The sequence below is a fragment of the Gopherus evgoodei genome, chromosome 2 (genome assembly GCF_007399415.2).
Source record: "Gopherus evgoodei ecotype Sinaloan lineage chromosome 2, rGopEvg1_v1.p, whole genome shotgun sequence".
Lineage (NCBI taxonomy): Eukaryota > Metazoa > Chordata > Testudines > Testudinidae > Gopherus > Gopherus evgoodei.
The window spans coordinates 220,720,272-220,746,890 of record NC_044323.1 but is presented as its reverse complement, the minus strand read 5'-3'; the positions used below and the strand labels follow the sequence as shown (position 1 = coordinate 220,746,890).

Sequence of the window (26,619 nt, the reverse complement as noted above, 5' to 3'; positions counted from 1 at the left end):
GTGCAGACTGCACCTGATCTGGTGGAGAGCCAGAGCTAACAAATGGTATGTCCCTGCATCTCTGGAAGCAGAGCCAGTTATTAGAGAGTATGGGAGGAGGCTGCAGTCAGATCATAGCTTATTAAAATCAATGGGTGTCTTTAATGGGCTTTGAATCATGCCCTTGTTCTCAAAGAAGTGGGGACCAGGGTCTCCACAACCTGACGTCCCCATGAAGAAGAGAGAGTATTGGCAGCTGGAGGAGTTGACTAGAGGAAGGGAGCTCCCCTACAATCAGGACTGATATTGAAAAGATCTGGAGGAGCTGAGGGGTTGGTCCTCTATTCCTGCAATTAGCTTTCTCCAGCATCACAGAGGCCCTTGCTAACTGTTCCTCCAATGGGTGTGATCTGGAGTGGCAGAGAGGTTGTATTATCTCCATGTGCCCTAGAGGGTGTTGGTGTGGTCTCAAGCTTCTCACTTAACCACATTCAGGACTGGTAACACAGCTGCCTACAAAGCTTTTGTGGTAGGCTGTTGCTATAGACTCAGCCTAATATTTTGCATTTTTATCTATTGGATTGTGGAGTACTCCCCCAAGGGAAGAGGAGAAAGCCGCATCATGTGAGTTATTTAAAACAAAACTGGATAAAGCACAAAATAATACACACTAGGAAAAAAATCTTTCATTATCAGGGGATAGACTAGATGACCTGATAATTTTTTTCCACCTCTAATATCTCTGATTATAATGCACCTTTATCTCAAGGGATCCCACAACATATCACAAACTATAAACTAGAAAATGAAACCACCTCTGGGGCAGCTGGCTGTAGCCTGCGGTCAGCCTGCACACATATTGTACAATAATGAGGAAAAGGGGAAACATTATTATATTTTTTTATTATTGAACAAATATGAATGCTATATTCCAATATCTTAATACAGCTGGTGTACAAAGAGGAATGAAAAAGTGGGTAAGTCACCAAATGCTGTGGTACTAAGGCTTAACTGTGGATGTGGTTCATTGTGGTTTATTAGGAGACAAGGAAACAAGTTCCAGTGAAACCTCTAAGAAGTTACTATGTTGTATTTAGAACATCCTTTAATCCTAACTCTTTGTTTCAGATTGGTTCATTTTATAATGCACAATAATAGTTAAAGAATACAGTGGCACCCTATAGACTAATAGAAGTATTGGAACATAAACTTTCATGGGTGAATATCCACTTCGTCAGATGCATGACTGTGCATCTGACGAAGTGGGTATTCACCCACGAAAGCTTATGCTCCAATACTTCTGTTAGTCTATAAGGTGCCACAGGATTCTTTGTTGCTTTTTACAGATCCAAACTAACATGGCTACCCCTTTGATAGTTAAAGAATAGAAAACTTTCTTCCTTTTTACATAAAGAGAGAAAAAATGCAACAAAGGTCCCTGCTGCAGGAAAAAAATGTGAACACAAAACTTGGTTCATGCTCATTTAGAGCACAGAACACTGCTAATAACAATTATGAAGATCCTTACCATGTGCAAGTTAACTGTTGCAGAAATAAAAGAATAATCATTAATCTTAATTGTACAGGAGCAGGCTATTTAATCTAAATCTTTGTTTTGGATTAATTGATTATGCCTTAAATATATTGGTATAAACCCATTCAATGCATTAGTAAACACAAGAAGATAAATAGAATAGGACAGGAGAGTTTGCACAAGTGTAATTAGTAATAGAGCTCACTTTTGTAGGAAGTGCTCTGTTTTCTTTCTTTTCTTTCTGATTTCAACATCAAAACAACATTCTTAACAGAAATAATTGCATTCAGAGCCCTGCTTTTGTGATCAATGGCATCTATTCATCTTAGCTATCAGATTGCAATCAAATACTGTAAATTAAAAAAGAAAGTTTTTACAGTAGTATCCCTCTCAATTTAGGCTTTGATAAATGTGGGAACCAGTGTGGACCAAAGATCTGAAAAGAGGAACTGAAAGCATGGAGTTACTGAATTTTTATTGCTAATTGTGGTTTAGAAGCACATTTTGATTCCCAACCCTCAGATGAGCGGTGCCTGAACATGCCTGAGAAGATGCACATAGCCCCTGTGGAAGGTGTAAACTGTAAATCTGTTAAAGCTCTGAAAGAAGCCATGCGCTTGGATTACAGGAAGAGTATCAGATAGACTGAGGGGAGGGAGGAGTAACTGAGAGAAAGGTGGTGGAAAAAGCATATTTTATTTTATTGCGTATAGAAGCAGTGCCCAATTCTGCTCCCCTTACTCATGCAAGTATAGTAGTCTCCTTGCTTTCACTATGGAAGTGTTTGCTTTCACTGGGACTACTCACAAGTAAGGCAGGAAAGATTTCTGTCCTTATTGCACAGATTAAAAAGAAGGCAGATGGGTTTTATTTAAATAAAAAACCCAGGTACACTCGGTCTTCAAAATAATTTTAAAAGCTGTTTTAGCTCATTCTGTTCTCTTACCATACAGCCCTAAAGGCCAAATAAAGCTGGTATGTTGCATGGGTTTTCTTAAGGGTTCATCAGATCAAATACTGGCAAGGATTCATCAGAACTAAAACTGGCAAGGATTCCTACAGCATGAATAGCTCTAGGGTTACTTTTGACTAAACATTTGCTATAAGAGATTTACCCTTCTAAAGGACATTACCAAAATGGTTCTTATGGGCAGGACCGGCTCTAGGTTTTTTGCCGCCCCAAGCAAAAAATTTTTTGGCTGCCTCCCACCCCAGCCCTGGGCTCTCCTCCCCACAGCAGTGCCCTCCCCTACTCACACTCCCTGCTGCCCCAGCACTGGGCTCTCCCCCCCACCCCACCTGCACCCCCCGTCGTCCCAGCCCTGGGATCCCCCCCACCAGTGCTGACTCTGCCCACACCCCTTTGCCTCCAGCCAGTCCGGCGCTAGCAGGGTCAGGGTAAGCAGTGAGGCTCCTGGGCCGCGCCTCAGCCCAGGGTCCCTCCAGCCAGGGCTCCCACCTCCAGGACCGGCTGGGACCCGGGAGGGCAGAGCCAGGGGACTGCCCTGGCAGCGGGCTGAGGAGCTGGGGCAGGGTAGCCCCAGAGGGAGCAGAGCTCCGGAGAGTGGGACACGGGCCCTGCATGGCAACACCTTGCCCTCTATAGCCCTGCTGCTGCTGCCGCTGCTTCTGGCTGCCCTGCTTCAGTCCCTGGGTGGCTCGGGCCGCTTCGCGCAGCCCCAGCTGTGGCACTGGGCGGCAGCTGCCCTGCGGCACCTGCAGGCAGCTCCGTATGCCCAGCGGGGTGGCCCCCAGCCTGAGTATCCCCCACTCGGAGCTTGCCCAGCCCAGCCAGAAGGTGGGGGCACTGCTCCCCCGCAGTGCAAACCGCAGCGGCCCCAGGGCGCTCCCCGTGCGCGACGCCCTGTTACTGCCAGGGCCGGCTTTAGGCTTTTGCCACCAGAAGCAAAAAAAAAAAAAGAAAAAAAAAAGATGTCTGGAATGTCGCCCCTGAAAATGTGCTGCCCCAAGCATGTGCTTGGTTTGCTGGTGCCTAGAGGCGGCCCTGCTTATGGGTTCACTTTTTCAATCACTGCCTCATAATGGATTTTCTCTTAGATCTTCTTTAGATATTTGGTTCTTCACATCAATGGCTGTAGTAAAAATTAATTGGTAAAATAAGGATATGTACCATGGCTGATAATTTCTCCTGAGCAAAACCATGTTAACAATGATTTCAGTGCAGAAGCAGCATGTTGCAGCTGAATGGTGAAAGGTGCTCTCCATCTGCAGATGTCAGGCGCCTAACGATCATGCTGGTCAGGACTGAACATATGGTGGAGCAGGGTTTTTCTAATCTTAGTTCTGCTGGCAGGGATTGGCCTGTTAGTGCTGTGGACTTTGTTTACAGTGGGGGAGGGGAAAGAAAAGCAAAGGAGTGAGAGTTGGAATAAACGGTTTGAATAGTCCCAACTGTGCCTTCATCACAAAAACACAGGCTTTGTAGTCTACATTGGCTTATTGTGTAAGTCATCGATTTGAGAGGAATAGATTTGATTGCTTCTGCCCTTGCAAACTAAACTGCTGTTGTAAGAGAAATAAAAATAAAAGATGCTTTGTCCTTTGAATTATGGAAATATAATTTAGTCAGGCAAAAAAGACCCAAGTAACTCTTCAAAACCACCAAACCAGTTTACTTTAGAGCAGTAAGCCAGTTTACTTTATTTCTCAAAAATCGATCTTCACACAAACAAAATATAGAATCCACCTTTCAAAACAAAAACCAGCCAGCAAGTTTAGTGTTTTGTGAAAGGTGTCAGCCCCGCAGCCCCAGAGACCAAACTGCTCTATCCACACTACAAGGAAGAGCAGGTGCAGTGCCTGTGCAACCCCCCACCTAGCGCCCTGCTCATGTGTCTCAACTCCTTCCTGCAGGGTAAGTCAGTCTAGTCAGCTCTACCCAAAGAGTATGGTGCATATTGGTGGTTTGGTCAGGAGACTGGGGCACGGAGGAGCGCCGCTGTGCTCTGGTGATTCCTGGCCCCTTTGCCATTGCAGCTTGGTGTGATTTACTCTATCTGCTCTGAGTTGCACTAAGGCCTGAATCAGCCCCTGGTTGGCCCAAGAATCAAGGGTTTGTAAAGGTGATGTAATGCCGCTTATGTCTCCTCATCTGATTCTACCATTAGCTGCACCAGGCACAGCATCAGTTCAGTTTAAGATCTGGCTCTTGATCTCTCTGCTGAGATTGTTAACAAGGGTGCCAATTAATGATTTGTTGTAGCAGTGGTTTTGTTGATGGAGATAGCTGCCCATTGGGAGCTGTGCTAAGACCATAAACCCGTTACTTATAGGTCACTGAAAGGCGGTCACAGAATCACAGATGGAAGAGATTAGGCAACCCAGTCATCCCCCTGCCAGTAAAGGATTGTTCCCTACAGCATGTCAGGTAGTAACAACTTGCAGGAACAACAAACAGAGACAAAATTTGAACCAGTGATCTAGAGCAGTGCTTCTCAACCTATCTGATGTGGGGGACTGCCAATTTTTTTTCCCAATGTGCCAGGGACCGGTGTCATATTATTATCCTGTTTGAAGCTCTTATGAGGAAACTCGCCACGGACCGGCAGCTGATGGCTCGCATACCAGCACCGGTCTGTGGACCACCACTTTGAGAAGCACTGATCTAGAGGCAAGGGCTCTATATCCTGCTGGCAGGTTCCTGATCCTTCCTGACTTTTCAGGATTATTTTTAAGTAATTTAATTTTGGTTTTTGAGTTTTGTTACTGAGCTGTGTTGATTTATGGCCGTGGAATTCTCCTGGAACCCAATTATAATATGTGGATCTTGATGTATTCATATCACGTTATTTAATAAAAATGTTCCCTCTGGGAACATGCTTATATCTGAGGTTATGAATATTTGGAAAATAATTAAAAAACACACATTTAATTTCACTAGCAGCACTTTGGAATAAGGAGTTCTCATGTAAACTTTGCTTCAGTGTTGGGTTACTTTTGGCATGCTAAAAGCAACATAGATCTATAATGCCACCTTTTTTCAGACATATGCATTTCATATGTCTGAAAAAAGGTGGCATTATAGATCTATGTTGCTTTCTGCTAGTGCATGATTACCTGTAATGTACAGCATGCTTTAAAATCTAACAGGTTAGCTGTTAAATTTTGTTGAGTGAAAATGTAACTAGTAGGTTTCTTATTACTTTTCAGTAATCTGGAGCAAATAACTATTAGCAAGATTACAGGACCAGAGACTATAGTCTTTTGAACCCATACATGCATGCACATGCACACACACACGCATACATATATATCCCTAACCATCCTCAGCAGGAATAGATGCAATTGTTTTACTACAGTAACCTACTTAGGGGAAAAGAAATATCTCACTATCACTACATGTACTACAGATACAATGAGCTGGCAGTTTCAAGGTAAGGAAAAGCATTACATTAAAAGAAGATTTTCCTTATATTTGGATTTTTGATAGTCTTAAAATAAATCGCAAGTGAATTTAATGCTGTGAAAGGTATTGAATTGCCAGCACTGGGAGATGAAGTTCTCTATGCTCAGAATATATAAAGCATTAGTGGTAGCAGCAGGAGCTGACCCAGCCAGACTCTTTCTAGAACTGAAAGTGTACTTTCCTGTCCAAACGTAATCAGTTCTTGACCTGCCTACTGATGTGTCACTCATGAAATTCTTTAAGTACCTGTTTGCAGCTTAAGTGATGATAATTACCATACAAGGCAACTTGAAGAGAAAAGGGTTATTCTGGCCTGTGAAAAATGAGTTTAGAGTGTTTTGATGCTAATATTTCTACACATTCGTGGGGACCTCCAGTATTCCTGATTTGTTGTCCTCCTGCCTGCTGGGTTAGCCAGAGAGCATCCTCACCTTTTTTCTTGTTTGAAGATAATATATATGTGACAAGATTACCATCACCCTCATACTTGTTTGAATGTTTTTCAGTTTTTGTCACCTTCCTGTTAGTAGAAGCATGTGTTTTATGGGTAGCTTGATACTTAACCCTATATCTACTTATATTTCTGGACATGAATAACACACTATTATAGCCCTGCAAACTTATGTCAGTATAATTACACTGCTCTGCAGTGTGGGAAATCCACCCTCCTGAGTGACATAGTTGTACCGACCTAATTCCTGATGGGAAACTTATGTCAGCATAACTACATTGCTCTGCAGTGTACTCCACCTAGCTTTTGGGCAGGTGGAGTACCTATGCCAAAGGGAGAAGCTCTCCCATTGGCATAGGCAGTGTTGTCACTAAGTGTGAAAGTGCTGGTAGGCAGACCCTGAATGAGGTCAATTTTTTCATACTTTCTGCATGTTTCATGGTGAAACAGAAGTCTTGGCAACAACAGGTGCATAAAAGTACAGACTTTTGTTTCGTAAACCAGGTCTACATTACAGTCTTATGCCGACAGAGCTATGCTGGTCACGGGTGTGGTGAGGTGTAATCTCTGACTGACGTAGCTATGCTGGCAAAGCCCCTACTGTAGACACAGTTATACCAAAATAACTCCAGTAATACAAATATTAATGTATAATAAATCTGTGTTTTTGATGATAAAACTTATTTCATTTATGGGGGCTGGAATAAACTATACTGGAAAAAGCACAGATTTGCTGGTATATTCTACATCTGGTACAGTATACTGGTATGGCTATACTCACAAAAGTATCCCTAGTGTAGACTAGGCCTTTGTATTCACACAGCTTTGAAAAACTATTGTAAAAGTTGTTCACAACCAGGCAAATCCTCCTATGTCATCAGTAAAAAGAAGCAAGTGCCTCAGAACATTGCTTATGAATATTTGCTCAAACAAACCTTTCAGATTGATTTTGGCTGTGTTACACTCCCTTCAATTTCTATTTTTCTAGTCGACAAACAAATTTTCTAGCAGAAATGTTTGCAGCAACAGCAAATCTGAAGTGACTATTAGAAAATATTCTAATATTTCTGAGTGTAACTCAGAAAATTGCTTTCAAAATCAAAATTTGAGTATTCCCTCTAGAAACCAGATTCTAAGAGTTGCTGTCTGTCAGGGAACAAAAAACAATACGCTGTGACTAATATGCCCAATACAAACTAGCCAATGCTTTTCAGATTTCAAATATAGAATATTCGAACAAATTGTTAACAATAATTATTTTCCAGAATAATTTTAATAATGAATGTATTGATGAAAATCACAGACAGTACAGTTTGAGATAATGTACTATTCTGGATGATGAAAACACAAAATTTGTTGAATCCTCTCAGATTTAGAATTTAAATAAGAAAAATATTCCCTTTACAGAATGAGGTAGGGGCATATTGTGAGAGCAGCCAAGGATCTTCATGATCTGTAGAGCCATGGAGTAGCAGTAATGTAGGAATCAAGCCTGCCCACCCCGTCCATGAAGGCTACTGTCTCAGTGGAAATGATATACACATGCTTCATTGATTCCAAAGCTAGAAGGGACCACTGAGACCTTTTCAGCTGATCTCCTGGAATGTAACACAGGACGTAGAGCTTGCCCAAAATAATTCCTAGAACAGATCTTTTTTGAAAAAGATCCAATCTTGAGTTAAAAATTGTCAGTGATGGAAAATCCACCACAACAGTTGGCAAATTGTTCCAATACTTAATTGGTCTCACTGTTAAAAATTAATGCTTTATTTACAGTCTGATTTTGCCTAGTTTCAATTTCCAACTATTGGGTCATGTTACATCTTTCTCTGCTAGATGGAAGAATCCGTTATCAAATATTTGTTCCCCTTGTAGATATTTTTAGACTGTTCTCAAGTCACCCTTTAATCTTCTCTAGGTTAAGCTAAATAGATTGAGCTCTTAGAGTTTATCACAATAAGTCATGCTGTCTACTCCTTTAGTTATTTTCATTGCTCTTCTCTGAACTCTCTCCAGTCTATCAACATTTTTCTTGAACTGGACACAGTATTCCAGCAGCGGTTGCACCAGTGCCAAAACCAGAGGGAAAATAACCTCTCTACTCCTACTTGAGATTCACCTATTTACGCATCAGGATAAAATCAGCCCTTTTGGCCACAGTGCCACGTTCAGATAATTACCCACTACAAACCCCAAATCTTTTTCAGAATCACTGCTTACCAGGATAGAGTCCCCCATTATGTAAGTAGGGCTTACAATCTTTGTTCCTAGATGTATACATTGACATTTAGCCATATTAAAATGCATATTGTTTGCTTGTACCAGTTTGCCAAGCGATCCAGATTGCTCCATATCAGTGACCTGTCCTCTTCATTATTTCTCACTCCAAGTTCTTGTGTCATCTGCAAGCTTTAGCAGTGATGATTTTATGTTTTCTTCCAGGTCATTAGTGTAAAAAATGTTCCAAGTTTCAGATGTTAAATAGTGTAGGGCCAAGAACCAATCCCTGTGGGACTTGACTAGAAACATACTGGTTTGATGAACATTCCTTGTTTTCAATTACATTTTAAGACCTTTTGTTTAGCTAAATTTGAATCAATTTAATGTATGCCATTTTAATTTTATAGCTTTCTATTTTTTTAAATAAAAATGTTGTGTGGTAACAAGTCATATGTCTTATAGCAGTGTTTCCCAAACTTGGGACACTGCTTGTGTAGGGAAAGCCCCTGGCAGGCTGGGCCGGTTTGTTTACCTGCCGCATCCTCGGGTCTGGCCGATTGCGGCTCCCACTGGCCACAGTTCGCTGCTCCAGGCCAATGGGAGCTGCGTGAAGCGGCATGGGCTGAAGGACATACTAGCTGCCGCTTCCAGCAGCTCCCATTGGCCTGGAGCAGTGAACCGCAGCCAGTGGGATCTGCAATCGGCCGGACCTGCAGACGCGGCAGGTAAACAAACTGGCCTGGCCCATCAGGGGCTTTCCCTAAACAAGCAGCATCCCAGGTTTGGGAAACACTGTCTTATAGAAATCTAAGAATATGATGTCACATTATTACCTTTATCAACCGAACTTGTAATCTCATCAAGAAAAGAGATCTAGTTAGTCTGACAGGATCTAGTTTACATAAACCCATGTTGATTGGCATCTATTATATAGCCCTTCTTTAATTCTTTATTAATTAAGTCCCATATCAGCCACTCCATTATTTTCCCTGGGATCAATGTCAGACTGACAGCCTATAAACACGTGGATCATCCCATTTACCCTGTTTAAATATTAGCACAATATTAGCTTTCTTCCAGTCTTCTGGAACTTTTTCAGTGTTCCAGCAATTAATGGTCCAGCGAATTCCTCAGCTAGCACTCTGAAAACTCTTGGATGTACATTATTCATACCTGTGGAGTTAAAAATGTCTGACTTTAGTAGTTGCTGTTTAATATCCTCCTTAAATGGTAGTGGAATGGAAAGAATATTATCATATCTGTTTTTTTCCCAAATGCAGAACAAAAATATGTATTGAACACTTCTGCCTTTTCTGCATTATTATTGATAATTCAACCATTTACATCTAATAATCAACCAGTACAATTATTAGGATTCTTTTTGTTCCTAGTATACTTAAAAAATTCCTTCTTACTGTCCTTAAATCTGCTATCCCTTTGCTTCCCTTATCAATTTCTACAGTCCCTATCCTCTGATTTATTTTCATTACTATCAGTGTTCCCTTTCCTCCATATTATTTTTTATTTTTTATAGCTTCTCAAAAGGGGGGTTTGGGTCAGAGACCGTCAATACTGCCTCACAGCAATACTCTGGACTCTGTCAGTGGCTGTCACCCATTGGCAGGAGTCATTGGCTGCTTTGTCTACCGGCTGTTGTCAGTGGCTGGGGTAGAGGAACCCAGGTCCTTCCTGCTCCACTGTGTTCCAACTCAGGGCCCAAAGAAACAATAATTCAAAGTGTGCGGACTAGGGGGTGGGTGCCAATACCTGCCCCCTGGGTCACTTCCTACTGCGGCTTTGTTTCCTCTGCTGGTGCCACTGGTCTGTCTTGTAGTCCCCCTGGAGTTTGCTCAGGTCACTCTCAAAAGGGTCTCATCGTCCTCAGCTTCCATGATTGAAGGGTCTGTGGCAGCTTGACCATAAGGCGTGGTCTCAGCTGCTTGGAGCCTCACCAGCTTCTCTGCAGGAGGCTGCAACACCCAACTGCTCTCCTGCTCAGTCCATCCAGATTGAGCAGAGCTGCTCCCTTTTGAGCTCTGCCTCTGCTGTGAGCATGCCCAGCAGGAGCGGTGGGGTGTGCCGTCTTGTGTCCAGAGCAACTCCTCAACTCTCGCTTAATCAGTATGGAGTTTGTCCACCCCGTCACGTGGCTTCTTTCATTTCCCCTCTAAGCCATGTTGCTTCTTTTCTTGCCTTCTAATTCTAGCTTCAGTTTAATTGCAATTATCCCATCCTCATCACTATGTATGATTTATTTTATTCATGGGCTTATCATTCTTGTATTAAACACACTAAGGCAATATAGTTCTGTACACAGCACCCAGAGATATATGATTTTCTCCCTCTCTCTGCTACAGAAACAAAGAAAGAAAAAGAGACAGACTATGTAATAAGAAATACTGGCATCGAATGGTGAAAGTGTAACCTGATATTTAAACAGGTTAAGCACTAGCTAAGTATTGAAATACGCAACAGATCCCCTGTGGACCCATCAATCTGGAGATTATTCACCACAAACAACATCATATCCTATGTACATGTAAAAATATCATTCTTCTTACTAAAGAGGCTGGGGTCTTCCTTAGTCTGGTGCAGGTCAGCCCCAAATATTAATCTGTGACTTGTGCTGTGATCATGTTACCCCAACTGCTACTCTGTGGCTTTCCTCCAGAATGGTCTGTGTAAAGCTTCAAGCACCAGCTATCTAAGGGCTGATCTCCACAACCAGGGAGATCAATGCTGCTGGAATCGATGCAGCAGAGATCGATTTAGTGGGTCTAGCTAAATCGATGGTAGAGCACTCTCCGGTCAACCCCACCTCTCCAAGAGCAGTAAGGGAAGTCAGCCGGAGAGCATCTCCCATCGACTCAGTGCCGTGAAGACACTGTGGTAGGTCGGCCTAAGCTATGTTGACTCCAGTTACATTATTCACGTAGCTGGAGTAGCATAACTTAGGTCAACTTACCCCTGTAGTGAAGACAAGCCCTAAGAGTAGGAACAGCAGGCTTTAGTGCTTAGTTGGACAAAATCAATAGTTACGTTGTTTGGAGCTATCCATCTATCTTTAAAAGCAGTGGATAAACTCAAGCCAAGGCTCTGCTGGAAATGTTCCACCTTTCACAGAATCCTTTACACTATCCTCCATCCCTTCAAGGCTCTGAGGTTGGTTTGAGAGAAGTTCTTCAATCTCAAGACCATATTCCTAGTAACTTTCTGTTTCTCCCTTCCCCATTTAGTTTTACTACAAGACATGAGGGTGACTGGATAGGTTCCTCATTTCCTATCTAAGACTCCTTTCTGCATCAACTTGACTGACAATGTGATAGTTCTGTCTTTCATCTCCACTCCTAGGGATGACAAAGAAAAAGTTTCTGCACACCCAACATATAAATGTAATTTGAATATCTACTTAAACTGAACTGTGGAGGCCAATGTATCAGGCCATTCAGTATAGAAGCCAAGAAAGCTGCATAAGATTATAAGGATACTATGAAGTAAGTGTGGTATTGCATCTGTAGGGCCTATGTTGCTAAAGGCAAACCTCCTCCCATATTCTATCAGAAGATCATTGTACCAGAATACTATTCTTTCCATGGAGAGAAAGGGGAGATGTTTCCTCACTGGTGCTCCGCACTACTGCAATCTCACATCTACAGAAGCGAACAGAGTTACACTGATTCCCACCAGATGATGACCTCATCCAAAATGTACAGGTGTCTGTGGTCACTGCCTGGTAAGATGGGTTCTGTATGCACCGGTTAAGTAAAATCTCAGACTTATCTCAGGTGGCTCTTAGCATTCACCCTATTGTTCTTGTGTCAGAGTATTGCTTTGGGAATTCCCCTTCTTCAGAACTGGACCAGGAGACATAGGAGGAAGGGATTTTTAGTTAATCTGATTTGGTTTCTCCTGGTTCCTGTTGGGTGTGCATTCAAATATCTCCATATAGAGCCAGAAAACATTCTTTCACTTGAGGCTTTTATATAAATCCTTTAAAAACAAAACACAACAAAACATTAAACTTTTAATGTAATCAAGTTTGTATTGTTTATATTTAATCTCTTATCTCTATGACATGTGAATTAGCAATAAAGTTTGCTCATTTTATCTCACTTGATTTCTCTTTATTTTCATGACTTGTTTTCACAATTTGTTTGATTTGTTCACTTATCAGTTTATTCTGTGTGGATTTTACGGCTCAGAAAGTTTCAGAAACTGGATTCCTCAGATTAAATTGACCCTTTATATGGGCCTGATAGAGTAAATGTCTTTGATTTTCCTCTCTCCATCTGCTGGTAGAAGGAGATATTACTCATCCAGACTGAAGCAGTGGGGAAATGCAGAAACTATACACTAGAGTAGGTAAATTTCCCTTTTAATGCTATGTATACTTTCTATTAGGAACTGGTTAGAGACCATCAGTTTATTTCACTTAGACTACTAAATGCTTGCTATCAAATGGAAATAACATCACTTACAGATCTGTACTGAATAGAAAGGAATAATGTAGATGTTCAATACTATGTATACTATTACTAATTCCCTGTGACATTTATTCTCTGAAGTGTACAGTATTTTGAACTATGCTGAAAAGGTTGTGGTTAGGATTCCTGGTACTGCACATTGATGTGCGGATGCAAGATGGAAATTTGTTAATTTAGGATGGTGCAAGACACTTCTGAATGGTTGTCAGTTCTTATACATATTAGTAATTTTTTTAATATTTACTGATAGAGCAGATGAATGGAGGATCATATAGCAGAGTTTTCAACATGTTCACCATTTTAAAGGTTTTTCTGAAGGCAGGTGTACCATGCTTCTTCTTTACATGCACTACAATTACCTTCTACTAATAATTACAATATATTTACAATATTAAGTATAGGAAATGGTAAAACTAATTAAACATTTGCATATGACTACAGCAAGTGTCACCAGGTTGTGCTGTTAAACATAGTTTAACGAGTTCTTTTTCTTAGTATTCAAGCAGTGTTCAGTCTTCTGAAGAAATGCTGTATTGTTAGTTTGATGATGTTTTTCTTTTTGAATGAACTGTTGCAAACAGCAACAGAGTTTTCTCTTTGCCTTAATCTAACAAGTGTCGATTTTTGGTGCCGAGTAACTTCCTGGAAACTGGTACTAGTCTTGGGCTGATATTTGTGAAAGAGGGGTTTGCCTGCTTGCCACTTGTGATTACCTCTGTTCAAGGACTGGTATATGTAGTGTAAATGAAACAAATTGCACCAAGAATACATCCAGACTCCATGTTTCAGATTTCTCCTCTAACTGGAAACCCAATCTGCAAGACCTCAAAATCTGATGCCACTCAGCAGAGGGGCAGCTATACATTGCCTGGTTTAACTTGGCTGCTCTCATAAACTAGTGGGGAGTCAGAATAATTTTAGATATACTATCTGCTGCATTCACAGTAACACCATATTTGTGCGTAATTTATATCTTGTAATAAAAATAGTTATGTTGATTGCTGTTGATATCTACTCATTATGTTTTGTAGATGCTACTGTTTTTGGTGTTTTACAGCAGAGGTTTTTATGGACTTACACAAGTTTTTATAGATCAATTAATCTACTTTTTCCCCTTTTATTTAGATCCATCATATGTTGATCTTTATAGGAATGTTTTTCAAACACTGTAAAGATTCTGATAGTCATATCCAAGCCTGAAAATAATGTTTTATTAGGCTAATTTCCCCCAAGAAATTTAAACAAGAACGTGAAACTTTTGGGGGTTACCTAAGGTAAATCTAGAGCAGGTGGAGGGTCTGGGACTCCTCAGCATCCCAGGCTCCCTCAGTGGCTCTTACTACTGCCTGTACTTGGCCAGGGGGCAGGATCTCCGGGAGAGCAGGGGGCAGGGCCTCATGGCAAAGTGCAGGAAGGGGCTGGCGCTGCCCTGAGCCTCAGGTGGGCACAGAGTGGCCCCTCAGGGAATCTGGGACAAATGCTGTCCCTGAGTCATTCAGCCAGGGACTTGAACTCCGCATTTTAGGACAGTCCCGCCTGATTCAGGACGGGTGGGCAGCCTAGGTGAATCACTACCACCTGCTTACAGATTGTGAGAGCTTTATCTGTGCCAACTAAGGGCTGCCACTGGCAGCACAAACACTCTGCTCTGGGCTCCAGGAATCCCACTCATTCTCTCTGCAGGCTAGCAATTTATACACTCCACTTTATTACACGTGAGTGCCTGGTCCCGTCTTTCCAGAGTGTACACTGATCCACTGCCTCCATGGAAGCAGTGCGCCCCAATTTTCTGGCTTCATCCCTGTTCAACAACTCTCCTTTCACAGGCACTTAGATGTATCTATGCCAAATTGAAGTTTATTTAACAAAGTTTCAGTTACAGATTCACATAAAAGAAAGTAAAAGGATTTTGAAACATAAGGTTACAAGTAACAGAAAAATATAAAATGCAAACTATAGCATGTTCTTATTAACAGGTTACTTTCCTGTCTGATAAGGATTTTCACACCCAATGGTCAGTCCTTACAGCGCTTGTCCAGTACAGAGGGCTGGGATCCACTTTTCACAAGACATTTCCGCTGGCAGACTGTTGCTTCCCTAATGGATAACATTCGTGCCCTCTTTCCTTCTCTAATACAGTCTCAAACTTTTGTCTTTGCCGGTACTCAAGTCTGCATCTGTCCCAGAGTGTAAACAGGGCTGGGCTGAATCCATAGATGTCAGTTGTTCTCAGTGTTGATTGAGTCAGTTCTGAGACCCACCCTGGTTCAGGTGTCAAGCTTCATTTCCATCCGTTTTGGAAGCCAGTGTTCTACATGTTACACATCTACAAATGTTTTCCATACAAACATCCTGCAATAACCATGACAACCAGCTACTTATTTAACATTTGGTAGAGGCCACACATAACCCCCTTGGTGAAATATTTAGAAGATGGTGTAACACAGATGTAATATATCTGCCAGGGAATGGCTGGGAGTATCTGGGCATGGCTGTGTCACAAAGAGATTGCACTGTTGTTCTCAAGCTAGGAACTACATACACTTTTGTTTCAATGGCTTTGATTTTAAAGACATTTATTGAAGTGCTGTTCCACTATGAAAAGAGATTGTGTTAAAATGGCACCTTTTTACTGAATAGATCTCTTCCCATCTACATTCAGCATCATAGCTGTCCACTTGTGACTTTTTTTTTTGTACTCCTGTCAGTCTGGCAGAGCCCACATAGGTTGAGGAGATTGAGCTAAGTTTTCTTTCTCTTTGTGTGTGTTATCAACCAAATTGTTCACAAAGTTCCAATGAGCCAACTGAAGAAAATGTGGGTTACGTAGGTGGCTCCAAATCATTAGTTTAACCAGCAGAACCGTGATTCCTGGTGATGATATGTAAGAAACTAAAAACCCACGGTGACTGTCAGAGTTAAGATTGAGTCTGTAGGGTTGTTAGTTAGAGAAAACATCTATTTACTTGTAGCCTGAGCACATTTGCTTGGGAAATCATGGTGAGATAATAAACATGGACTCCTACAATGCAATTTTTAATGGATAAAATTTTCAAAAGCACCTACCTGGCTTAGGACCCTAAGTCCCATTGACTTTCAATGAGATTTTGGTTCCTAAGTACCTACGTCACTTTGAAAATGGAATTTAGGCTCCTACATCATCTAGGCACTTTTGGGAAAATGTACCCAAAATCAACTTTCAAAGTAGAACTGGACTTTCATGTATTTAACAAATTGTAATATTGTGAGAAAAACATGATGGGATGGCACGGGGCAGCAAAGAACTTGGGATAGCCGGTGTCCACTTCAAAACTGTTATGTTCTGGACGGAAATTTTGGGCCTTAGCGGCCCCTCTGCTTTTTCCTGATTGAACTTGGAGAATTGGGAGATCATGGTCTCTATTCTGCCCTGTATCAGAGGTGTAGCCGTGTTAGTCTGGATCTATAAAATCAGCAAAGAATCCTGTGGCACCTTATAGACTAACAGACGTTTTGGAGCATGAGCTTTCGTGGGTGAATACCCACTTCGTCAGATGCATGTAGTGGAAATTTCCAGGGGCAGGTATATATATGCAAGCAAGCTAGAGATAATGAGGTTAGTTCAATCAGGGAGGATGAGGCCCTGTTCTAGCAGTTGAGGTGTGAAAACCAAGGAAGGAGAAACTGGTTTTGTAGTTGGCGAGCCATTCACAGTCTTTGTTTAATCGTGAGCTGATGGTGTCAAATTTGCAGATGACCTGAAGTTCAGCAGTTTCTCTTTGAAGTCTGGTCCTGAAGTTTTTTTGCTGCAGGATGGCCACCTTAAGGTCTGGTATAGTGTGGCCAGGGAGGTTGAAGTATTCTCCTACAGGTTTTTGTATATTGCCATTCCTAATATCTGATTTGTGTCCATTTATCCTTTTCCGTAGAGACTGTCCAGTTTGGCCTATGTACATAGCAGAGGGGCATTGCTGGCATATGATGACGTATATTACATTGGTGGACGTGCAAGTGAATGAACTGATGATGGTGTGGCTGATCTGGTTAGGTCCTGTGATGGTGTCGCTGGTGTAGATATGTGGGCAGAGTTGGCATCGAGGTTTGTTGCATGGATTGGTTCCTGAGCTAGAGTTACTATGGTGTGGTGTGCAGTTACTGGTGAGAATATATTTCAGGTTGGCAGGTTGTCTGTGGGAGAGGACTGGCCTGCCGCCCAAGGCCTGTGAAAGTGTGGGATCATTATCCAGGATGGGTTGTAGATCCCTGATGATGCGTTGGAGGGGTTTTAGCTGGGGACTGTATGTAATGGCCAGTGGAGTCCTGTTGGTTTCTTTCTTGGAACAACTTTCTGATGCTGTCAGCTATAGTGATGTAGCACCTCTGTTTTCAAATTAATATTGCTGTAATGCATTTATCTTTAATTACAAGAGAACTCCCTCCAGGATATTTCCTAACAATACTCATTAGGAAGAAACAGATTAAGTCCTTACCAGTTAATCAACACCACAAACTTCTTAGTGTTCTGAAAACTACATGAAATAACACTGTCACCATAATAAGAGTGCTTAAAAGCATTAGGGAATCCACAGTGCTTTTGGCTGGTGAAAAGGTAATGATTAGAGATGGGCCCAAGGAGCTGCAGAGTTTCAGATGCACACGTCCCCAGGTTTAGGGTTGTTCAAATCTGGGGTTTGTGCTGGGTCCATCTCTAGTCAGGATTTTAAATGTATAAGAGGGGGGACAGCTTTGAAGCACATTACGTAGAACTGAGAAACGCATTGGGGCCAATGCAAGTGCTTTATGATCCTTGAGTGGGAAGTGCTATAGAAATGCAAAACATTTGTGTAAACTGTGAGATGAGTCCATTCATGAACTTTGTTGAAAATAAAATAAGAAAAGTGGAATAGAATAAAAAAGAACAAATCAAACATTAGAATGTATTTATTCATATCTAGCAGGCTTTCAAGAATAGATTGGCAAGAATTTATTAGTGGTGGATTGCAGCTTGAAGTGATAGTGCAGCAATTGTCTATTCAATTCTCATCTTTAGCCTTTATTTGGTAACAACACCAGAATTGAAAGTGTTTTGTTACAAATAGGCCAATGTAAACCTGTTCCATAGTAGCATTAAACATAGTAGTAATAATAGTATAATGTTAACATGTTAAGTTTTGAAAGCATTTTTTACATGAAATACACATTGAGGGTTAGGAGGCACTGTTGCCTCTAGAGGCCTAAATTCAAATTCTGTTTTGGCTCATGAGTAGGGGCAGCCCCAGGGACCAGTGCACCAAGCGCTTGCCTGGGGCGGCAAGCTGGGAGTGGGGGCGGCCTGCTGGTCGCTGTGAAGGCAGCAGTCAGGCTGCCTTCGGCAGCATGCTTGTGGGAGGTGCGCTGGTCCCGCGGTTTAGACAGCAATTCGGTGGCGGGTACGCCGAAGGCGCGGGACTGGCGGACCTCCTGCAGGCATGCCGCTGAATTTGCATTACCAGCTGACCTCCCGCAGGCATACCGCTGAATCCATGTTACCAGCAGACCTCCCACAGGCATGATGCTGAATCTGCATTACCAGCGGACCTCCCGCAGGCGCGCTGCCGAATCCGCATTACCAGCGGACCTCCTGCAGGCATGCCGCTGAATCCGTGTTACCAGTGTACCTCCTGCAGGCGCGCCGCTGAATCCGCGTTACCAGCGGACCTCCTGCAGGCATGCTGCTGAATCTGCGTTACCAGCGGACCTCCTGCAGGTGTGCCGCCGAAAGCGGCCTGATTGCCGTGCTTGGGGCAGCAAAATACATAGAGCTTCCCCTGCTCATGAGTGAAAATGAATTAGCTGTTCTTATCCTAGTCCACACACGCTTGTATCATATCACCAAACGCAGCCTGCTCATGAGATTACTAGCCTAGAAAACCAGGAATAGTGCCACTCAGGACTGATGCTCATTGGCAGGGTTGTATGGAGAAACTTGTGCAAGCCCTGCCTGCACTTTTCATCAGTACAAATTCACATACAGTTTTAAAAAAAAATCTCCTATCTGGATGACAGCAATTGAACTGTGCTGATTAACTCCTAAGACATATGAGCCAGACTTTTTAGAAGTGCTGAGCACCCACAGCTTCCATCACATTTTAAAATCAGACAATAGATGTCCACAATTTGCTGTCACTTTCTCCAGTCAAACATCAGTGTGCAAAGCTTAATGTTTTAAAATAATACTTGGTTTTATCTATAGTTTGGTGAGTTTTCATAAAAGAAATTTTCAAACAGAATTTCTAAGGGATGAACTCTTCATGGCAATAATTTCATTTGCATTAATAATTACTATCTACAAGTTACCTGTGAATAAACATATTTTATTAAATAATTTTATAAAATGCTGTTTGTGGACCGGCAGAAACAAGTGTAAATGATTTTATTTTAAAAATAGCAATGTATAATGAAAAGTATTGTCTACATAATATAGTAGTTCAATTAAATGACCTGGTTTAAAAAGAAGGCTTTTTCATTATTCTTATGATCATACATTTATTGCATAATGATGTTACTGTAATATATTGAATTGTTAAGTATTGCTCTGGGATAGTGAACTTCAGATCTCTATGCAAGGGTCTGTATTTAATCAGATCTCACTAAAGGGGGATGCGTTCCATGATTATCATAATTCATCTATTCATCCTGCACTCCTTATCTTTTTTTCAGGATGGAGTAGGTGTAGATGAGAAGCTGTCTTTAAGGCGGGTAGCTGTGGTTGAAGATTTCTTTGACATTATCTATTCCATGCATGTGGAAACAGGGCCTAATGGAGAACAAATCCGAAAGCATGCTGGACAAAAGAGAACTTACAAAGCAGTAAGTAAACAAAAAACAGAACATCTATAAGTTAAAATAGAGTAACACAATTGCATATCTATTTATTGTTTTTTTCAGACTGTGAGTTATTTGGATTGGTGATTTTGTGATTTATTTGGATTGGTGTTTTTCAGAGTTGGGCCAGAAGTATTACAGCCCATCACTTTCAGCTATATTTCAGAGGTCTGTGTGGGTACATGTGTGTGCATATATGCAAATGAATGGGTTGAAAATGCTTAGGGTCAAATTTTCTACTGGTGTAATGCGTGCAAGTCTATTGACTTCAGTGGAGTTTGGCCCATTTGCACCAGCAGGGAATTTGGCTGTTTTAGTATGATTTGAAAGATAAGGCCTGTGAGGTAATATCTTTTATTGGACCAACTTCTGTTGGTGAAAGAGACAAGCTTTTGAGCTTGTCTTGTTAATCTCAAAAGCTTGTCTCTCTCCCCAACAGAAGTTGGTCCAATAAAAGATATTACCTCACCCACCTTCTCCCTCTAATATCCTGGGACCAACAAAGCTACAACTATACTGCATCCTAATATGAGTTGATAATTTATTAAAGTGAAGCTCCATGTTAATAGTATTATTTTAAATATTATTAAATTGAAATACAGATGTTCTTCCAATTTATGAAGACTGTCAAGATACAACCATTAAGATTTGTTAAATGAACTGCTGTACTTCAGCAGATGATTGAAATCTCCACTATACTTTATTATAGCGGAAATACATTTTATTTAATGGTCTGCACATTTGTAATACTTTTCCTGAAAACAAAAAGTTGAAAAGCAAGTAGATTTAATGGCATATCTATTGACTGGTCAGATGTTAGACCAGTATAAACTGGCTGATTAGAGAGAAAATTCTCTCGGACTCTGGAACTGTGTTTTATAGTTTGAGCTAGACACTTCAATTCAACGTTGGTCTTGAAATATTTGTCAACTGATGTTTAATGGAGCAGTATCTTTCTGCAAATATGACATTTTCCCTTCTTAAAGAGAACTAATAAAATGTTTACTGTTACTTCCTGAGGGGAATAAAATGTATTTCCTTGTCTGTAAATTAGTGACCTTACTCCTATGAGTAGCCCCATTGGTTTTAATGGGGCTACTTGTGAGAAAGGCAACCAAATTTATGCACAGACATACACACACATTATGTATATATACTCTGTACACAACATACACTATATTATACCAGCATTCAATAGTGTCTCCATCATAGTCACCTACACTTTTCTTCTTTTCTGGGACATTATCCCAGTGGTTTGCAGCTGCAGTAAGTTGAAACTTTATGCACATTAGCCTGGATGCAATCTTTAGAAACAAACAAAAAAAAAAGGTACATAATTTGAGCCATCCTTAATATAAAGAGCAACAAAATGTGTAAAAAGCTCAAAATGTCAGATACCTGCAGTTGAAATTGAGTTACTGAGTATAAGAAATAGTGAATTTGTAGAGGCATAATAATTTTTACTATGTGGCACATTCTTTTAAAAATATTTTATTTCTAGGCTATTTCATAGTGTATGTTGTAGGCCAGGTCTCTGTAAGATTTCTCACAACTTGCCCTCAGCATTATTGACCCACAAGATATATATGTATAAAGGATGACACTTGCAGTTGTCATGACAAATTATGCCAAGTTATGCAGTGATCTTCTAATGTGGACAAAAAATAAGTGTCTAAATAACTTTTAACTGTCACTATAGCCAGTTTTGAAGCTTGGTCTTCAGGGCACTAATAAAAGTAGTATTAGCTTAATGGGTCATTAGCTATGCATTAATAAAAGTAGTATTATCGTCACTGTACACTAGCTATGCATTAGTTTTGCCACTGCGTTCTATTGTAATGAACATATCACTAGCACTCTTAATTTCAAAGGTTCTTCATTTAGTAAGTATATTGACTGTTTATTGCCTGTAAATAAAATACTTTAGGGCACAACCCTGCAAATATATATACTACAGCTATAATACTTACTACTGTCAGTAGTCCCACTGATTTCATGTGGATCAGGCCTTTATATATTATGAATAATGTGCAAAGGCAGCTAATGTGCCTTTGGAGCAATTTGTGTAGGTTAAGCAGCTTGTATGGCAGTTTCATTTGATGTTAATTTTTATTACAGTGGTGACATAAGTTTATTACATAGTTATCAGCTGATGATACAGAAGCCCAAGTACATGTTACTGTGTCATTATCAATGTTTGTGTGTGTATTACTGTTATTTGTTGGTTTACAACATGCATCCAATTACATGTCCCTGGGACAAACTGCATTTGTATAATTTTAAAAAATACAGTAATTCTATGAAAAAAAAACAAAACTCCAAAACAAACTAACATCAGCTTTTGCACTCCACGTTTAAGTGAGACCTTAATTAGACTCTGCTGGACTATCTGGGAAAGCAAATTCCAGTGTCATGGACTCTCTTGAGCCCCTAGAGGATTAAATCAAAGGTCTGTTAGCTCAAGCAATCCAGCTGACTTCTGCTGTGGTGCCTCACAGAGAGGGAGGGAGTCTCTCAAGGAATCATGTCCCAAACCATTTAGGCCTTAGAGTTTTATAAATCCAAGTCAGTATCGCAGCTACTCCAAAAGTATTTGCTGAACCAAAACTGTGGTGATTTTCAGCCTCACGTATCATCGGTGAATCATTCTTGATTCTGTAAATGTATTTGTCAGACATATTCACCAAATCTTTTGGGTGAACATATTTTTAGAGTACGGATGGTTCATGAACTGTTTGCTACAATTATTTGGTATTTGATGTTCACAATTCATGGCATGTGATTGGTCACATGGTATCACTTCTGCTCACTGATGGGATGATTGAAACTTTTCAACAAGGGAACAATGAAAAGAAAATTCTGAATGTCAGCCATTCTTCTGGAACTCTGGGGATTCATAAATATTTTCATGAGTATCATCAGCTTCCTGAATACTCACAAATAATTTATGTTATGACCCCACAAACAGCAGCAAATTAAATTCAAATAGGTTAGTAGTGAACCTGCTTTTTCATAATTCTATCAGCACTAGTCAAAACTTTGAATATCGCCCAGGCATGATTAGTAAGACAAAGAAACTGGCAAAGGTATTGTAACTTAAATTAACTATGGCTTGTATTTAGCTGGGTAAACAAGTTTGGAAAATGTAAGAAAAGCCCTGACTCTGTACCTAGTTCCTGTTCTGAAATGAGTTTAAGACTTTTTTCAGTTTTGAAAGAGGACTCCCTTCCCATCCTGTTCCCAGTGCTGAAGTGCTGGAATACATCAGTGTGTCATGCTGCAAACTTGCCCAGCATACCATCCTGGGATATGTAGGCTCAATTTGTGAACTGAGCATCCTTAGTCTTCACCACAGGTATTAATTTTAAATTGCAAGGCTTTGTGGAAATGACTGGCACTTGTACAGTTTCAGTGGGACTTTACATAATGATGCTGCATAGGAAGATAACTATGCTATTCGGTAGTTCTGTGATAATAGTATTTTGGAGGGAGCTGCTGTACATTTTCATCAGCTGAAAAGTGTGTCAAACTCGAACTGCAGGATTCCTCAACACAGAGTCCATTAATTGCTTAGGAAACTATCTGTGTTATAGTATGCAGTTATGTAGTAAGCTCTCCTTCTAACTTGACTCTAAGTAACCTGCAGGGATCACACAAACTGTATCATGCGGAGCCAAGACTTTTTCCCTTAAGGCTCAGTATATTAATCTTAACAATGGAAAAATGACAGTAAATTGCTAATTTCGCTAACAAAAGTAAGTAGGTTCTTTTTTATTCTTCTTACTGACTTACCGTGCTACATGTGGGTGTCCTAGTTCATATAGTAAGTAAGACCACCTAGAGACTGATACTATTAGATTACACCATTACATGTCTATGAGCAAATTCTTTGCTGATATAACTCTATTAATGTCAGTGGAGTTGCGCGAGCAGAAACTTTGGCCCTATATGTATTGCAGTGAAACAAGAATTGTCTTGCTTCTGGGGTTTTAAATCACAGCTTTAACATTTTAAAACAGATATTTGCAAGTATTGTAGCAGACTAGAGAAACAATGTATATAGTGATTATTAATCTGTTAGTTCCAGAACTGCCCCTGATGTTTACAGACATTAAAAAAACAAGGTCCTTGTCCTGAGGAGATCACATTAACATATAGACAGTGTAGTTAAACATCACGGGCAGTCAAGTAATTTCTCCACAAATAATTCCCATAGTGCTTATGCCTTGCTGTTTCACAGGCACACAAGTGTTTACGGAAAGGGAGAAGAGTGAAAGGAGCCTATTCCTTGGAGTACAGAATCTACACACTGTCAGGTGCAAGGCTCCAAAATGCCTTTTTGAGGGGGGGCAGCTGTGGGACACACTGGCTAGCACAGCTGGTGGAGCAAGCAGAAAAAAGTATACTGTGTTCCCTGAAGGGATTTATCAGCCAGCACAATCCTCATGCTCAGCTGGGAGCTCCAGGAAGAATTCTCTTTCCTGGGGACAGAATTCCTCCTGGAGCTCCACGTATAGTATTGTGGCTTAAAGGTACAACTGAGCCCACATTGTGTATAGACCTCAAACCATGGGAGGAATATTGCAATGGTAAAATGGGAGAGGGGTGAGATGAGAGGGAAATGCTATTGAGAGAACAGATTCATTTTTTTTTTGTGGCAGGGGGGAATTGATTTGTTTTTAAAGTTTGTTTAATCCTGTATTCTGACACAGTTCTTCCAAAGCACCTAAAATTCGCTAATATCTCTCTGCCTGGGAGCCTGCGTGACTTAGTGGGAAGAACATAAGGATTCTGTTTTTTTCTGGGAAATCAGTCTAAGCAAAATTCATGTGATGTTCTCAGCCTAATTCTTGTGGGGAAACATTTCCATGTTTTGTTGTGGGTGGGAATGGGGTGCTGTTTGCATAGGCTTTGGACTGCTCAGTTACTGGGCCTGTAAGCAGGTACGCTAGCTCACCAGCCCAGGAAAGAACCAATACTACACTCAAGTCTGTTTTAGGCCCTTGACTCAGGGCACTATTCATTGTTCAAACACAAAAACAAAGCAATTCCCCTGACCAATGCAGGCAGGTCCCAAAGGCTTGTCCCTTACCTCTGTCACAGGCCCATCCACAAAGAAATAGGACACACATTCATCTTTAAATCCCCTGGTGGGTCATGTGACAGGCAGGTAGCCCTTAACCATTTCCTGTCTGTTTTACCGTGACACAGGCCCCAAATTCATCTCTGATATAACTGCATTGAACTTAGTAGACTTAAACCCTGGGTAGACTTAAATCATTGAACCTGAGTTGCAATCACCCATATAAAGGGAGAATGACTGGAAATGGCTGATCACTGCAATGCAGAAATCTCACTACAGATGCTTTAATTATACATGGACTTGTTAGACTAAAAGAGGCTTTTTAGTTTTCAGCATTGCAAGTCCATAAACATTCATGATGACCTTCGTTTTTTTTCTCTCTTTTCATTACTTCTTGCCTTTCAAACAAATGGCAACAATAAAACAGTTCTACATAGTTCTCGCACTGATTGAGTAACAAGTGTTGGAGTAGGCAGAGGTGGATTAATATTTCTGAAGTCCTGGGCCAGAGCAAGTGGGGGGCCCCTCCCTACCCCTTCCACCTATGGTTCCGCTCCCATTTTGCCCCCTCCACATGTGCACATGGCCCTATCCCTTTCTGCTCCTTCCCTGGGGCCCTGCCCCTGTTCCACACAGGGTCTCCCCTATTCTCCCCCCTCACCGTGGCCCCAAGACCAGAGAAGCTCTGTCCCCCCACTGCCTGGCTGCTTCTGGGGCCAGGATCTGGGGGTGCTGAGGGCTTTCCCTGCCACCACACCTGGCGCTGCTGCCAGGGAGTGGGGTCATGGTTGTGTGGGGGGCTTCCCCCACTGCTGCGCCTGCCCTGCCCACCTGGCGCTGCCACCATGGAGTGGGGTCTGGAGTCACAGAGGTTTCCCCTGCCTGGCCCATGGGGAGCAGAGTCGGGGGTGCAGGGTGCTTCCCCCACCTCTGGCCCACCCTGCCTGCCCGGGGCTGCTGCCTAGGAGAGGGGTCAGGGCACAGGGCTTTCCCCGCTCACACGGGGCTCCGAGGCCTCCCAGTTGGCTAGAGCCCCTGGGCTAATCCACCACTGAGAGTAGGGCTCAGGAGTATGTTCAGGCCCTGATTCACCACCACATTACTCCAGTTTTACACTCCATTATACCAACACAAAACTGGAGTAAGGCAGGGCCTCAGCTTGCATCTTTCAAAAATTTTAACATCTTTATTTTGCATTTTTGTATCTATATTTGCAAGGGATAGCTCAGTGGTTTGAGCATTGCCTTTTAAACCCAGGGTTGTGAGTTCAATCTTCAAGGGGGCCATTTAGGGAACTGGGGTAAAAAAAAACCTGTCTGGGGATTTGTCCTGCATTGAACAGGGGGTTGGACTAGATGCTCTCCTGAGGTCCTGTCCAGCCCTGAAATTCTATGATTATCCAGGAACCTAGTCGTTGTCTCTCAGGATAAAACACAAAAAATAAACAATGAGCTTTTACAGAGGCACGTTACCTGATTTGCACTGTCCAGCTGCATCCAGAATATGACTTTAAGTATGGGAGCTTCTTCTAGCCTCTCAGGTCTTTGTTCTGTTTCATGTTACATTATTTAATTACCTTCGGCTCTCTTGTGAAAATGC

The 26,619-nt window shown here is 41.5% G+C and overlaps 1 protein-coding gene across 3 annotated transcripts in view; it reads left to right on the top strand.

Moving 5' to 3' along the window:
• The window catches only part of NOL4 (nucleolar protein 4), a 273,762-nt gene that overhangs the window by 27,576 nt on the left and 219,567 nt on the right, over positions 1–26,619 (top strand). For all 3 annotated transcript variants that reach the window (XM_030553010.1, XM_030553009.1, XM_030553011.1), the window contains exon 2: positions 19,773–19,922. In XM_030553010.1, the coding sequence (XP_030408870.1) occupies positions 19,773–19,922 (150 nt within the window). The remainder of the gene's footprint in view (positions 1–19,772; positions 19,923–26,619) is intronic.